The sequence below is a fragment of the Sorex fumeus genome, unplaced genomic scaffold (genome assembly GCF_029834395.1).
Source record: "Sorex fumeus unplaced genomic scaffold, SorFum_2.1 ptg000094l, whole genome shotgun sequence".
NCBI classification, from domain to species: domain Eukaryota; kingdom Metazoa; phylum Chordata; class Mammalia; order Eulipotyphla; family Soricidae; genus Sorex; species Sorex fumeus.
In genome coordinates this window covers 18,583,341-18,596,771 of record NW_026606151.1, presented here as the reverse complement: position 1 = coordinate 18,596,771, position 13,431 = coordinate 18,583,341, and the positions used below count along the sequence as shown (strand labels likewise).

At 42.0% G+C, this 13,431-nt stretch overlaps 2 protein-coding genes across 2 annotated transcripts in view; one reads left to right on the top strand and one right to left on the bottom strand.

The window, feature by feature from the left end:
- The window catches only part of LOC130040128 (E3 ubiquitin-protein ligase TRIM38-like), a 33,641-nt gene extending 29,466 nt beyond the window's left edge, over positions 1 to 4,175 (top strand). The window contains exon 7 of the mRNA XM_056132146.1: positions 4,120 to 4,175. Coding sequence (XP_055988121.1) covers positions 4,120 to 4,175 — 56 coding nt within the window. The remainder of the gene's footprint in view (positions 1 to 4,119) is intronic.
- Positions 4,176 to 7,127: 2,952 nt separating this feature from the next.
- The window catches only part of LOC130040127 (E3 ubiquitin-protein ligase TRIM38-like), a 46,521-nt gene continuing 40,217 nt past the window's right edge, over positions 7,128 to 13,431 (bottom strand). Inside the window, exon 6 of the mRNA XM_056132145.1 lies at positions 7,128 to 7,175. Coding sequence (XP_055988120.1) covers positions 7,128 to 7,175 — 48 coding nt within the window. The remainder of the gene's footprint in view (positions 7,176 to 13,431) is intronic.

Genomic DNA, 13,431 nt, shown 5'->3' with positions numbered 1-13,431 from the left:
CTCAAGAGTTTTCGAAGATAGGCGATTTTTTGTGGCTATCTCTCTCTTGGCATTCCTCGCACATTCATGGAGGTGCTGAACCAGTCGATCGTATTCCTCGTCAATGTTGTCAACAATGGCATCTTCACATGTTGCCACAATAGTACCAAAGAGTTCCCAGTTGGTGGTCATTCTGGGAGTTCTCTTTTTGAACTTTGCAGCCCTTTCTCCCCGCTCTGTGAAGTAGAATTTTGCACGAAGGAGACGGTGGTCTGTTCCCGTTCGAAATTTTGGGACAACAGCGACATCAGTCAGGCAAAACCGTGGATTGAATATGATGTGGTCTATTTCATTGTGGAATCGTCCACCAGGAGACTCCCATGTTCATCGTTTAGATTCTGCCTTCTGGAACTGTGAGTTCCCATGAATGGTCTTGGTCGACATGATGAACTCAGACAGTCTCTCACCCTGTTCGTTCCATTCTAGGCCATGGGTCCCGATGTGAAGTTCTTCAGCTGATCTTCTTGGTCCTATCTTGGCATTAAAATCACCCACAGTGATCTTGTAGAAGGTGTGGTCTTCTTTATAGAACTTTTCTAGCTCCATGTAGAACTTCTCGATTTCTCTTTCATCATAATGAGATGTTGGTGCATAGACAATGAAAACAGAAACTGCAGGCAGTGAGCCACATCTATTCAAATGTAAACGTCCGATTTGGGTTGTTAGGCATTCGAATGAATCAATGCTCTTGGCCAAGTTTGTGTTGACAAGGACACCGACGCCTCCAAGACGTCTTTTATCGCATGTTCCGAGGAACAATTCTTCTCCAGTGTCGAAAACAGCATGGTGAGATTCGTGCCTTCTTGTCTTGGTCAGACAATGATGTCGTACTTGATCATTCGCGCTTGTACCATCAGGTCCTCAATGGATGCATCTGATGCTAGTGTACATGCATTGAAAGTACAGACGATCATTTTTGTCTTCCTTCGTTGTGGCAGCCTAGGTTGGCCTTGAGATTTTGTCGGCCTCTCCTTTCTCATCCTTCTCAGTGCTGCCATGTGGGTGAAGCCTTCAGGGTCAGGTGAATGAGACACTATTTCCACTACCCAGGCGTCGCCACACTCCAGGACAGTTTCCGGACCCGCGCGGCAGCTCCGGCCGAGACCCACGCATGACTGAAGACCCACAGAACAAGATAAGCGGAACTCTCTGAGACCTTGGACCCAGGGACAGAGCTTCTCTGCTTGCTCCCACCATCACAGGTGACAAAGGGATTCTAATCAGGAGCCCCACCCTACCCTGCCCTGTCTGCTTCCATCAACCACCCAGGGCTCGAATTGCGCACAGGAGACCCACCCTACCCAGATAAATACCCCACTGGCAGACAAGCAGCCGCACGACACATCATAAGACACTAAATTCCCATCTTCTGGAATTGTCGTACCGTATTTGATAGGGTTGAAATATGGTAACACCTACAAGGGTGATTAGAGTTCGCCCCAAAAACCTCTATCCCTCTCAGAAAGACTGGCAAGCTACCGAGAGTATTCCGCCTGCACGGAAGAGCCTGGCAAGCTATCCGTTGTGTATTCAATATGGCAAAACCAGTAACTACAACTGGTCTCATTCACTTCTTATTAATACTTGCAGTTATTGAAATAAATACAGTAAGAGATACAGATTCCAAGACTAAGTTCTTTAGGCTCCTAGGGAAAGCCCACAGGAATTTACTGGAAATCCTAGACTGGGTCCTCAGTACAGAAGATCTAATCCTTCCACTTGGGGGTCCTGAATGATGAAATCATAAATGCTTGCACCAAGACTGTGCTTTTATTCTCTCTAAACTGTTCTATTTCGATGTCAGGGTAGCTAACCTGCTTGTCCTGAGTCCATCCAAGTCCCACAGTGGAACCTCCCTTTGTGAAATGTTATGTTCTGTGGCAACCAAAGTCTGAGTCTAGTATGGCTGCCCATGAGTAGATATATATGAGTGAATCAACAAGCAGATATTAATACCATAGCCTTAAAGATATTTCTTTGTTTACGTGAAAAACATGACTCTATGGTAAAATGAAATATGATAGGGAAAATGGAACAACAAGTAGTTCACTGGTATAACAAAGTCAAGAATTATCAGAAGTTTTCACTTAGTCATTAAAACAAAGGAAAGGTTAAAGATAAATGAGGGGATTGGAGGTTCTCATGAGAGCACTGCTGCTTCTCTGGGCGAGGTAAAGGGGCAATTGATTGATGAAGCCTAAAACACTTAGTGTCAATATCCAACAGTGATAGAAATAAGGGTGAATAAATAGGGGGAAGAAACACAGATGCAGAATAGTTTTTTTCTTTTGGAGTGTGGCAGTGAGCAATGTAGGGTTAGGCCCACATGCAGCTATGCTCTTGGTTCTGCATCAGGAATCAACCTGTCACTGACTGAGGACACATATGTGGAGCTGGGGATCAAACTCTGCTGTGTTGTGTAAAGTGCAGACCACTAACCCACTGTACTCTCTCTTCAGCCCTCAGGTCACTTTTGCCTCAGGGATTCCATTAACTGACTCAGAAAGTTTTCTGTCTCACATGGCAGTGTAAACTGAGGCTTTGCTCACATGAGATGCTGGGAATTTCATGGGGGTCCACCAAGAACAGGGACATGAGTCTCTTCCCAGCTTACTCTGTTAACTTAAAGAAAACTCTTCTTCTTGCCATAAAGGAATAATCTGGAATTATTTCAGAGTTTTCAGGGCCCCCTAAAGGAAGAAGGCAGAGTGCCTTTCCTGCTCTCTGACAGGCCTAATTGTAGGATCAAAGAGAAATCTCCTCTCCTGCATCCCTTCCATATGTTTCCTATCTCTACTCCTCATCTATTCCGATTATTGAGTGTCAATCCCTTGTGTTGGCAAGTTTAAAAAAGAGCAGCTAAATGATCTAGATATCTGATGGCCCTCTCTTTCTCCCTCCAGCTTCTTCATAACAGTAGGATAATCAGCAGGGGAGAGAAACATGTTCAAGAGAAGATTTCTGTTTCTCCAGAGGGCAGAGAGCTGAGGGTACCCTGTAAAATACAAAAAGGAACAGCGCTTTTCAAGTTGAGGTACAATTAAACCCCAGAATGACAAGTGTCTCACTTGTGTTTGCAAAGCTTATGCTCCTACTGCATTCTGCAGTGAAGAGGGGCCTCCCACATGCTAAAATACAAATGACACATCATTGTACCTGGCTGTGAAATTCAAGTTAATCTCAGTAATTGGGCCACATCACACCACCATTAAAAATGGCAAACACCAGAGGCAGTTCATGGAAACCACATGACAGCAACAAGGATGTTGTCCTAATCTTTAGGGACATTCATTGATGTAAAGCACTTGGTCTGTTGCAGAACAACACAGTGTTTCAGTGAAAGTTTCACAGAGCCTTTCTGGCAACACTGGAAATAGAAGAGCATAGTTATTTACTCATACAGAAGTCTATACATTATATTATTTTCTAGAGCATAAAGTAAAGTAAAGTAAAGTAAAGGCCCTCCTGTTGATCATCGATTTGCTCGAGCGGGTCCAGTAACGTCTCCATTGGAGACTTTGTTGTTACTGTGTTTGGCATATCGAATACGTCGCGGGGAGCTTGCCAGGCTCTGCCGTGCGGGCGAGATACTCTCGGTAGCTTGCCGGGCTCTCCGAGAGGGGCGGAGGAATCGAACTCGGGTTGGCCATGTTGGCCGCTTGTAAGGCGAACGCCCTACACGCTGCATGATAACAATTAATTCCTATTGAGAAAAAAGAAAATTGGTTCACCTTAAAACATTCTCTGTGAAGAAGCGATAAACTCTATTTGAAAAATTATTTAACAACTTGTACTATGAGGCTGGAGAGATAGTATAGCATGGAAGGTGGTTGTGTCGAATTCAGGTTCTAAACATGACACCCCATACAGTCTTTTGCATACCATCAGTGGTGGTCCTTAACTGCAGCCAGGTGTGGCTCAAAATCAGAATAAAAAGGCATTTGACATTGAAACTTTGAAAAATCCATCATAATAACATTGTTACATATATACCCATTGTACTTCAGCACTTCTCATTCTTCGTAGAGTTGTCTTCCCACAATTCTGTTGTGGTACAAATGTCAATCTCTTCAATCATAGGTGCAGAAAATCCCAATAGAAAGGCGCACCCACTGGAGCTCTACCTGACAATGTGAAGGGCCCCTCTACTACTTCACATGGTGCTTAGGGGGCAATGTGGTTTTGTGGTTCAAATTCAGGCTCTCTGCACAAAAACCATCAGTTCAGCCCTTTCTTTTCAGACACCACAGACTGTCTTTCTGATGACGCTTTCTCATCAATTTAATGTCATTAACCTATACATCCTGATTGGTAATACATAGAATGTGCCACATGTGTCAAGATATGTTAGTGGTCATTGGATTTAATACATTCCTATATGAAATCTCCTTTGAGATGATTATCTTGCCCCAAGGACAGGATTTCTCTGGAAAGAAGATAGTGATGTAAATAGCATAGTCCATGGTCAGCAGATGAATCTCAGTTTCTAAAGGACAGGAGAGAAGTTAATAATCTTACCAACTATTCAGGCTCATTTAGAAGATCAAGGTTTTTATTTCACTGACAGCTCCCAGGTAGAGTAGTTTGAAAGTGTAGGGAGTTCACACATATTAAGCAATAGTCTAAGTATTTGAGGACCTGGATTCTCAGTTTGATAATAATAAATATTTTCAAATTGATAGATTCTAATCAAACAATTTTTTCTTGAGAGCAATTAGACTACATATTCACAATTCTGGTCTTACCTGCCCATAACTCTTACTGTCAGACTTTATCCTGAAACGTATTTCACAGGGATAGATGAGGATAAAGTTGGGCCCCATAATGATTGATACTCTTCCCCCTCTTAGTTCATTGTGTCTTTTTCTAATGTATGATAGGGGGCCATATGTCAGCTAGTTTGAAAGTTTAGTTCCTTATAGAAATATTTGGCACATTTTTATTTTTTATTCTTGGCCTTTTATGTCATACCTGGTGATGCACAGGGGTTATTCCTGATTCTGCACTCTAGAATTACTCCTGGCAGTGGTGTGGGGACCATATGGGATGCCAAGTATTGAACGCAAGTGCTCCGCATGCAAAGTAAACACCCTACCCAATGGCTCTGGCCATTTTTTTCACTCTTTAATCTAAGTTCTCTAAGTGCACTGGTAGTTCCACTGAGATTGAGAATGGAAAATGAGTTTTCTTACATCTGTGCTATACCTCTGCCACCGCTTCAGTGAACTAGTCTCAAGGCCAAGGCATGGATTCATCAAACAGGTTCTTTGCAGTGAACAATGTCTAATATGGGATCCTCTGACAAAGGAGATCACTAGATTCAAAACTTGCAAGTTTTCAAAAAGGCAATTTTCCAGTCTGTTTTCCCAAAGGGCAATTTTCCAGTCTGTTTCCCCAAGTAGTACACAGACTAATGTGATTGCTGTTTCTACAACTTCTCAGCTTTATTAAGGCAGAAAATTCTGTGAGGTTAATGGCACTAAGTCAAAATGTTAGTAATCTAGGGAACTGAGAATCATTCCCTGAAAACCAACATTATCTGAGTGTGGGTTTTTTTTATTTGTAATTAGAAAGCCTAGGTTTTAGAGAAAATTTCCATGATACTATGTTCCGTGCTGATATATATATATATATATATATATATATATATATATTTCTGTGTAGGATGTGACAGACACTTTGAAGCTATAAGTGTTCTTTGAATTCAGCAGGAAAGGGAAGTGGACAGATAAGATATAATGGAATGTTCCAGTGATGAAGTTTCTGGACTTTATTTTTTCCAGGAAGTCTATTATGGCATTCAATACACCAAAATCTTTCTAGAAGAATATTGGTACTCTATGCAATTTTTCTGGCTCTACTTTTATAGGAAGGACAATTTAGATTGATATCAAGTTATGGGACATTAAGAATTTCGTAGTGAGTGTAGATTGGGAAAATCTGAAATAATGGTGGTGAGAAGGTGCAATGCTAGTGAAATTGGTGTTACAGTATTGAATGTAATAAATCACCATAAACAAATTTATGGCTTCTCTTCATATCGTATAAACAAATTTATAAAAATAAAAAATAAAATAAAGTATTACCCAGATGGTATAGAATTGTGTGTTGGGGGGAAGAGGAAGGATATTAGGCAAACAAGTTTACTTATGTTTTCTTCACAGGATAATAGAAATTTTTTCATTATAATGTAATTTACATACCCTACCTGTAAAAACTATAGTGCCTAAATAGGAAATTGTATATTTTTGTGTGTGTGAAAACTTTAAATGCTACATCTCCAGATCTTTATCATTAACTCAAAGGTAAATAACCTCTTTCTTTGTCCCATTTTAATATAAATATCAATTGCAATGTCTTATATTGAACATGAATGAAATCATCATGAAATGAAATCATCAACTTTTTAATGTTTACAGAACAGGGTCCAGGACAAAATTATTGTGTTTTCATGGCGTTAAACTTCAAAAACAATGATGAAAATGTAGACAAGAAATATTGGCACCCCTTCCAGTTATTTGGGGCATTTATTAGAGTATACACTAAATGCCTGAACTCTCTTCAAATACAGCACTACCATCTTGAGAACTCAGTTTTTCTGTCTCATGATTCTATCAGTCATTCCCATGCTTCCTAAATCACAATCCCACAATTGCAAAACTATATTATCCATTTGCTAACACTCAACATTTCTGTTTAGGTTAGAGAGGTTTATATACATGCAGATTTAAAAATTGCCAACTGATGTATTCTTTTTCAAGTACATTTCTTTTGGGCTTAAAACATAATAACTTTTCCAAACAGGATTGGTTGACTATTCAAGGAACATGAAACTGCAAATGATTCTGTCAGATCATTTTAAGCACTAATTGAAAGGAATTTAATAAATAGGTTGATCCAACATGTGATTCAGGGAGCTGAACAAGGAAAGTGAAGTAACTGGACCTAAGGTAGTCAGGAAGCCATCTCCAATTTGGGCTTCAGGAACAGGGAGAAGACTCAGAAGAACAGGAAAGTGACCAGAAGGAGAGGAATGAAGACCTTGCCGATGAGAGCTCTGTTTGGAAAAATGCACACAGTCACTTCCCCTACTCTTTTCGTTTTTGTCCCATGAACTGGCCCATGGCTCCCATTGACTGAAATAAACAGGAGAAAGGCTAAGCGAAAGAAGCTGGTTAATGTAACCACACAGGTCTTTCTTCTGGGAATAGAGTAAGGCAGGGAAAGATGGGGAGGGGAAACGAGAGCTTCCAAAGCTGGGGAAGCACTGGAATGTGCAGAGTAAGTCTGAGAAGAATCCTGAGACAGAAAACAAACAGGGAAGCTGGGTTTCTGGTGATTGTGAGCCCTGCTTATTTTACACCTTATTTTTCACCTTATTTCAGATGTGTTTAAAATAAATCACAGCACAACAATCGACCAGGAAGGCTCCTAACTCCTAGGAGACTCAGGAGCAAATGTAGAGAGATCTGAAGTGAAAGTCAGAACGCTGGCTCTTGGCGGTTCCCTGAGCTCCTGGATCAGCTTTCTAGGTTTTTACTGTATCACTTGGTTTGGGGTTTTTGTTGGTTGGTTTGGTTGGTTGGTTTTGGGGCCATACCTGGCGATACTTAGAAGCTATTTCTGGTTTTACATTAAGCATTCACTCCTGGCAGTCCTTGGGGACCATATAGGACCAAACAGGGTCTGCAGGTGCAAGGCAAATTCCCTACAAGCTATACTGTGGCTCCAGCCCCATTACTTGGTTTTATTGATTTTGGGGGAGCAAAGGTATTGCTCCTACAGACTCCCCACCCAGTCAGAAGAAGGTGAAAGTCCTATTTGTTACAAGTTTAAGTTGTGGCAAATAGAACTTTGACCCCCACAGCAGTTTCACATTCAAGTTTAATCCAATTCAAGTTAACTTCCTTGTGGAATCCCCAGTAAATAGAAGCTACTGAGAATACTGACCAAAAAAATGTGAGTTTTGGGGAGTAGAGAGTGAAAACATAAGGCCAACATTTGCTCTGTGAGCCTTAAGCTCATGTAAATGTTTGTTTGTGTGTGTGTTTGTGAGAGAGAGAAGGAAAAGACAGAGAGAGAGAGAGAGAGAGAGAGAGAGAGAGAGAGAGGTACAGCCAGAGACGGACATCCAAATAGACCCACTAGAAGACATGATGTACTCTAGCCCCTTCGGGGGATTCCTCCATCTAGCATCAAGAAGGATCAGCCTCTAATTTTTGATAATATTCTGGGATGTTAATGTATTTTTTAAAATACTTTTTGAAATAAATCATCAATAAAAAATTCTCTAACCCTGAGATGTAATATAGCATTTTAGAAAAGCTGGTTGTGATGCTACTGTGTGAATAAATACGTTAAGAATAATTTAGTGTCTGTATATAATTGTCACTGTCAACCCTTAAATTAATAATAAGAATAAGGCCTTCAATGGTATATCAGGAGTAGCACACCATATTTGGTGGGTGTAATTAGATAGAAAACAATCCTGATAATATATACATATATACACACATATAAATGAATATACATATATATATGGAGCGATAGCACAGCGGGTAGGGCGTTCGCCTTACACGCGGCCAACATGGCCGACCCGAGTTCGATTCCTCCGCCCCTCTCGGAGATCCCGGCAAGCTACCGAGAGTATTCGATATGCCAGACACAGTAACAACAAAGTCTCCAATGGAGACGTTACTGGGCCCGCTCGAGCATATATATATATATATATATATATATATATATATATATATATTCGGAGAGCCCGGCAAGCTACCGAGAGTATTTGATATGCCAGACACAGTAACAACAAAGTCTCCAATGGAGACGTTACTGGGCCCGCTCGAGCAAATCGACGATCAACGGGAGGGCCTTTATCTTTATCTTATATATATATATATATATATATATATAAGCTCACAAGACTCAAACTTTAACAACCTGTTAATAATCGCCTGAATTACAGGGCCTTTAATGCCTTAAGATAATATTCAACAATTTTCACACACTTTTTTTAAGGAAATCTTTATTGGATCATTTTATTGGATAATCTTTATTGGATTACTTACACCTTGACATTTTTATTAGTACTCTAAGTATTACTATTTGGGATGGAGCAATAGCACAGTGGGTAGGGCTTTTGCCTTGCAAGCAGCTGACCTGGGCATCCTGGGTTTGATTAGTCTGCCCCTCTTGGAGAGCCCGACAAGCTACCAAGAGTATCTTTCCTGCACGGAAAAGCCTGGTCAGCTCCCCCTGACGTATTCAATATGCCAAAGACAATAACAAGTCTCACAGTGGAGACGTTACTGGGCCCGCTCAAGCAAATCGATGAACAACGGGAGGACAGTTACAGTGACAGATGTAAAGTTAAGGGTTGGCCAAGTACCACTAAAGTTTTTCAAAAGAGGCCAAGAACAAATGGAGAGATAGTTCGGAGGTTAAGATGCTTGCCTTATAAGAGCATACCTGGTCAAACCTCGCATGTGGTTCTCCAAGCACAGCCAGAAATGAACCCTGAGCATAGAGTCAGGAGAAAACCCTGAACACCTGTGGGTGTGGTCCCTAAATCTACACCAAAATGGAAGAGTCAAAGGGACAAAAGAAGGTCAATGACACAGAGAACATGCTGTTACCAAGAATCTGAATTTGGACATGGAGGGTGGGAACCACAGATCCCGGAGGAAAAAAAAAAAACAGGTTCCAAAAAGAGCCGAGATCACCGGCGAGTCCCAGATGGGGTAGGTACCGCATCCCGCCTCCCCCAGATGGAACCCCGTTGACCAGAAGCCTCTACAAGCACAGCTCGAGTTTGCGGGAACTAGGACTTTTTCTCAAAACCATGTGGCCGCGCGACATCTCTCTATATACAAAGTGATCAATGGGAAGTAAAGCACCCAACCTTTCTCCCTGAAAATCAGAGTTAAGTTTGGAGCACGGCCTCAGCCCCAGAAACACAAGGACTTAATGCAGAACCCAGCAGCTTGGAGCAGAAAAGCGAATGGACTATGCTTTAATCCAGGCCATCATGTCTGTCCAGAGGGGAAAGGGTGTTGCCCCATTCGCCCTCTCTTCTCTGGAAAGAAGGATGGCGGCCGTGGGAGCCTTGTGGACAGCAGGTATGAGCTGAAGGTGTGGGGGCGTCTAAAACCTCATGGGAAGGGGGGCGTTCCGGTCCGTCCTTCACGCCCTACCGAGGTCACCAGTTGCCCCCCATGAGCGGCTCTCCAGCACGGCCACAGCCCCAGAAGCACAAGGACTTAATGCAGAACCCAGCAGCTTGGAGCAGAAAAGTGAAAGGACTATGCATTAATCCAGGCCATCATGTCTGCCCGGAGGGGAAAGGGTCTTGCTCCCTTCCGCCCTCCTCCCTCTGGAAAGAAAGATGGCGGCCACATGGGAGCCTTGTGGACAGCAGGTATGAGCCGGGGATATGGGGGCGACTAAAACCTCATGGGAAGGGGGGCACTCCGGTTCGTTCTTCACACCCTACCGAGGTCGCCAGTTTCCCCCCCCCGCGAGCGGCTCTCCAGCACAGCCACGGCCCCAGAAGCACAAGGACTTAATGCAGAACCCGGCAGCTTGGAGCAGAAAAGTGAATGGACTATTCGTTAATCCAGGCCATCATGTCTGTCCGGAGGGGAAAGGGTGTTGCCCCATTCGCCCTCTCCTCTCTGGAAAGAAAGATGGCGGCCGCATGGGAGCCTTGTGGACAGCAGGTATGAGCCGGAGGTGTGGGGGCGACTAAAACCTCATGGGAAGGGGGGCGTTTTGGTCCACCCTTCGTGCCCTACCGAGGCCACCAGTTGCCCCCCACGAGCAGCTCTCCAGCACGGCCACGACTCCAGAACACAGAAGCCAATTTCTTAACTATATGACTTTCAGTAGAAATACTTCCAGGGTCAATAGGTAAAATAGCAGAAATCCAAAACCAACATTTAATTCTTGAACCCAGCTGTAGAAAGCAAATCACTTCACAATGCTTTTCAGCATGTCTGATTTGGGGGGGGGGGTAAACTCTAAACAATAGTGGTGAATCTTTTATTGAAACAATGTATCTGATCAAAGCAGATAGAGTGTGGACTAGAAGTCATCTGCCTCACAGGGACTGGGAGGGGTGGGGGTGGGGTTTTATTGGGGTTCTTCATGGTAAAGAATAAGTGTTGGTGAAGGGAAATGTGTTTGATATTTGCATGACTGAGACCTAAACCTGAAAGCTTTGTAACCTTTCCCACAGTGATTCAATAAATAAATAAATAAATAAATAACTGAAAAAAAAAAGAATCTGAATTTGATATCTCAACACCAATAGATAATACTGGTATTCCTGAACATGGACCTGGTGGCCCACAGCACTGCGGGGCCCTAGCACTCAACAGTCAGTGGGTCTTGTATCACATGAAGTGACCACTGGATCACAGAACATAGCTAGGAATACAGTCTTGTCAAAAATAGACAAGGGGAGGGCAAAGCTATACTATCTAGTGAAACTCATTATTCAAGCAATTTTAAATTATTTACATAAATTTTTGCAAGTTCGAACTTTAAATTTTCTTTAAAAATACTTTCTCCCATTTTAGGAGCACACCTTTAAGGTTAAAAATTGTCTATCTTAAAAGTAGTAATCAATCTTCTAGATCTATAAAATTAGCATATATTCTGACTGTCTGTCTGAGTATACAAGCAAACAAATACTGTCTTCCCATTGTTCATCGATTTGCTCAAGCGGGCACAGTAATTTCTCCATTTTGAGACTTGTTGTTACTGTGTATGGCATATGGGCGAGATACTCTCGGTAGCTTGCTGGGGTCTCCAACAGGGGCAGAGGAATCAAACCTGGCTCTGCCGGGCTGGCTGCATGCAAGGCAAACACCTTACTGCTGAGCTATTGCTCCAGCCATCTGAGTATATAGGTATACTTATCAGTTGTTCAGAGTTATCAATGGATTTATGAGATTTTTTTCATCAAACAATGTTTTGCAATGGGCAAATGTTTTCAGGTTTAATTGTCCATGGAGATTAAGAGAAGACTCTGTGTATATGCATTAATATGCCTATATATGTATACATTATTTGGACAATCATTATAGAGCTTATCTGAAGATTAAAGTGATGAAAGCTATAACATCCTGGGTTTCAGATTATACTATTTCAAGTCCATGGGTATAAAGGAGGAACAGGTACTTGGTGAAGAAGCACTATGGGCTGTACTCACCTTGTAGCCTTGATAGGCATCTGCAGCAAGGACCATGGTGTGCCCTTTGTGCTGTGGTGTCCAATCACAATACCAGCAGATGAGCTGACCATCATCTTCACAAAACAGCCTGAGATTCTCTTTGTGTTTTCACACAGATACTCTTGCTCCATTTTCTTAATGGTGTCAATGATGCTTTCTAGCTGTGTACTGGCCCAGATGCTCTCCCTCTGAAACTGTGCCCTACATACAGGACACTGGAAGTTACCCTGGGAAGGTGACTTCTGTTACTGCTTCTCAAGATTTTCCAATATGAAAGAATGGCAGTAGATGTGCCCACAGTCTATCAGCACTGTCTCAGTCATCAGCTTCAAGCAGCTGGGGCAAGTGACTTCCTCCCTCATGGTCTTAGCTGTGCCTGAAGGCATGGTTTTTCCTGGAAATCTTTAATACTGAAAATATAGGTAGAGATCAAGTACATGGGATTTTTCTGTAAGTTATAGAATAAGCATCATCTGAATCTGATGGTACTGACACTTTCAGATGATGAATTGTATGTGGAATACAATACTCAAGAGTTTTAGATATGATTAAATTTTTTATATTTAAATTTATGTTCTCATTGTATTGAGACACATTTCATTTGTTACTTGATGTATGTGCTGGTGTGACTGGCAGTTCAGAAAGAGAACAGACCATAACTACAAAAATTTTTCCTGGGTCAAATCTGAGCAAGAGAAACAAGATGTTATTCCTCACACAAATTACAGATGAACAGAAAGAACATTTGGAAGCTTTTCAAATGATTTACCAATGATATAACCATCACAAATACTTTGTTTGTGACTTGTAACTATAGAAGCAACACTTAAAAATTAGGGCTGTCATTGAAGAAGATTCAGTGGATTTATATTTGACTAATGAAAATCCCCTTGATACTATATCTACCTCTATCTCTAAAGAACAACAAAATCCGGGTGTATGGTGCCACCAACAGGTCAATCTGTATCTGTGAGGCGAGTGAATCAGCAGCCTGATGGTGACTTCAGCTTCTAGATACCCCAAAATTGCTGCTGTGCCTTTGGCCAGACCCCAACAACTTGGGGCCTCGTTTACCAAGAAAGTAAGTGCCAAAAGTTAGGTATGTGGGAGACACACACACAAACCAACTTCGACTCAGCTATATATATATAATTGAA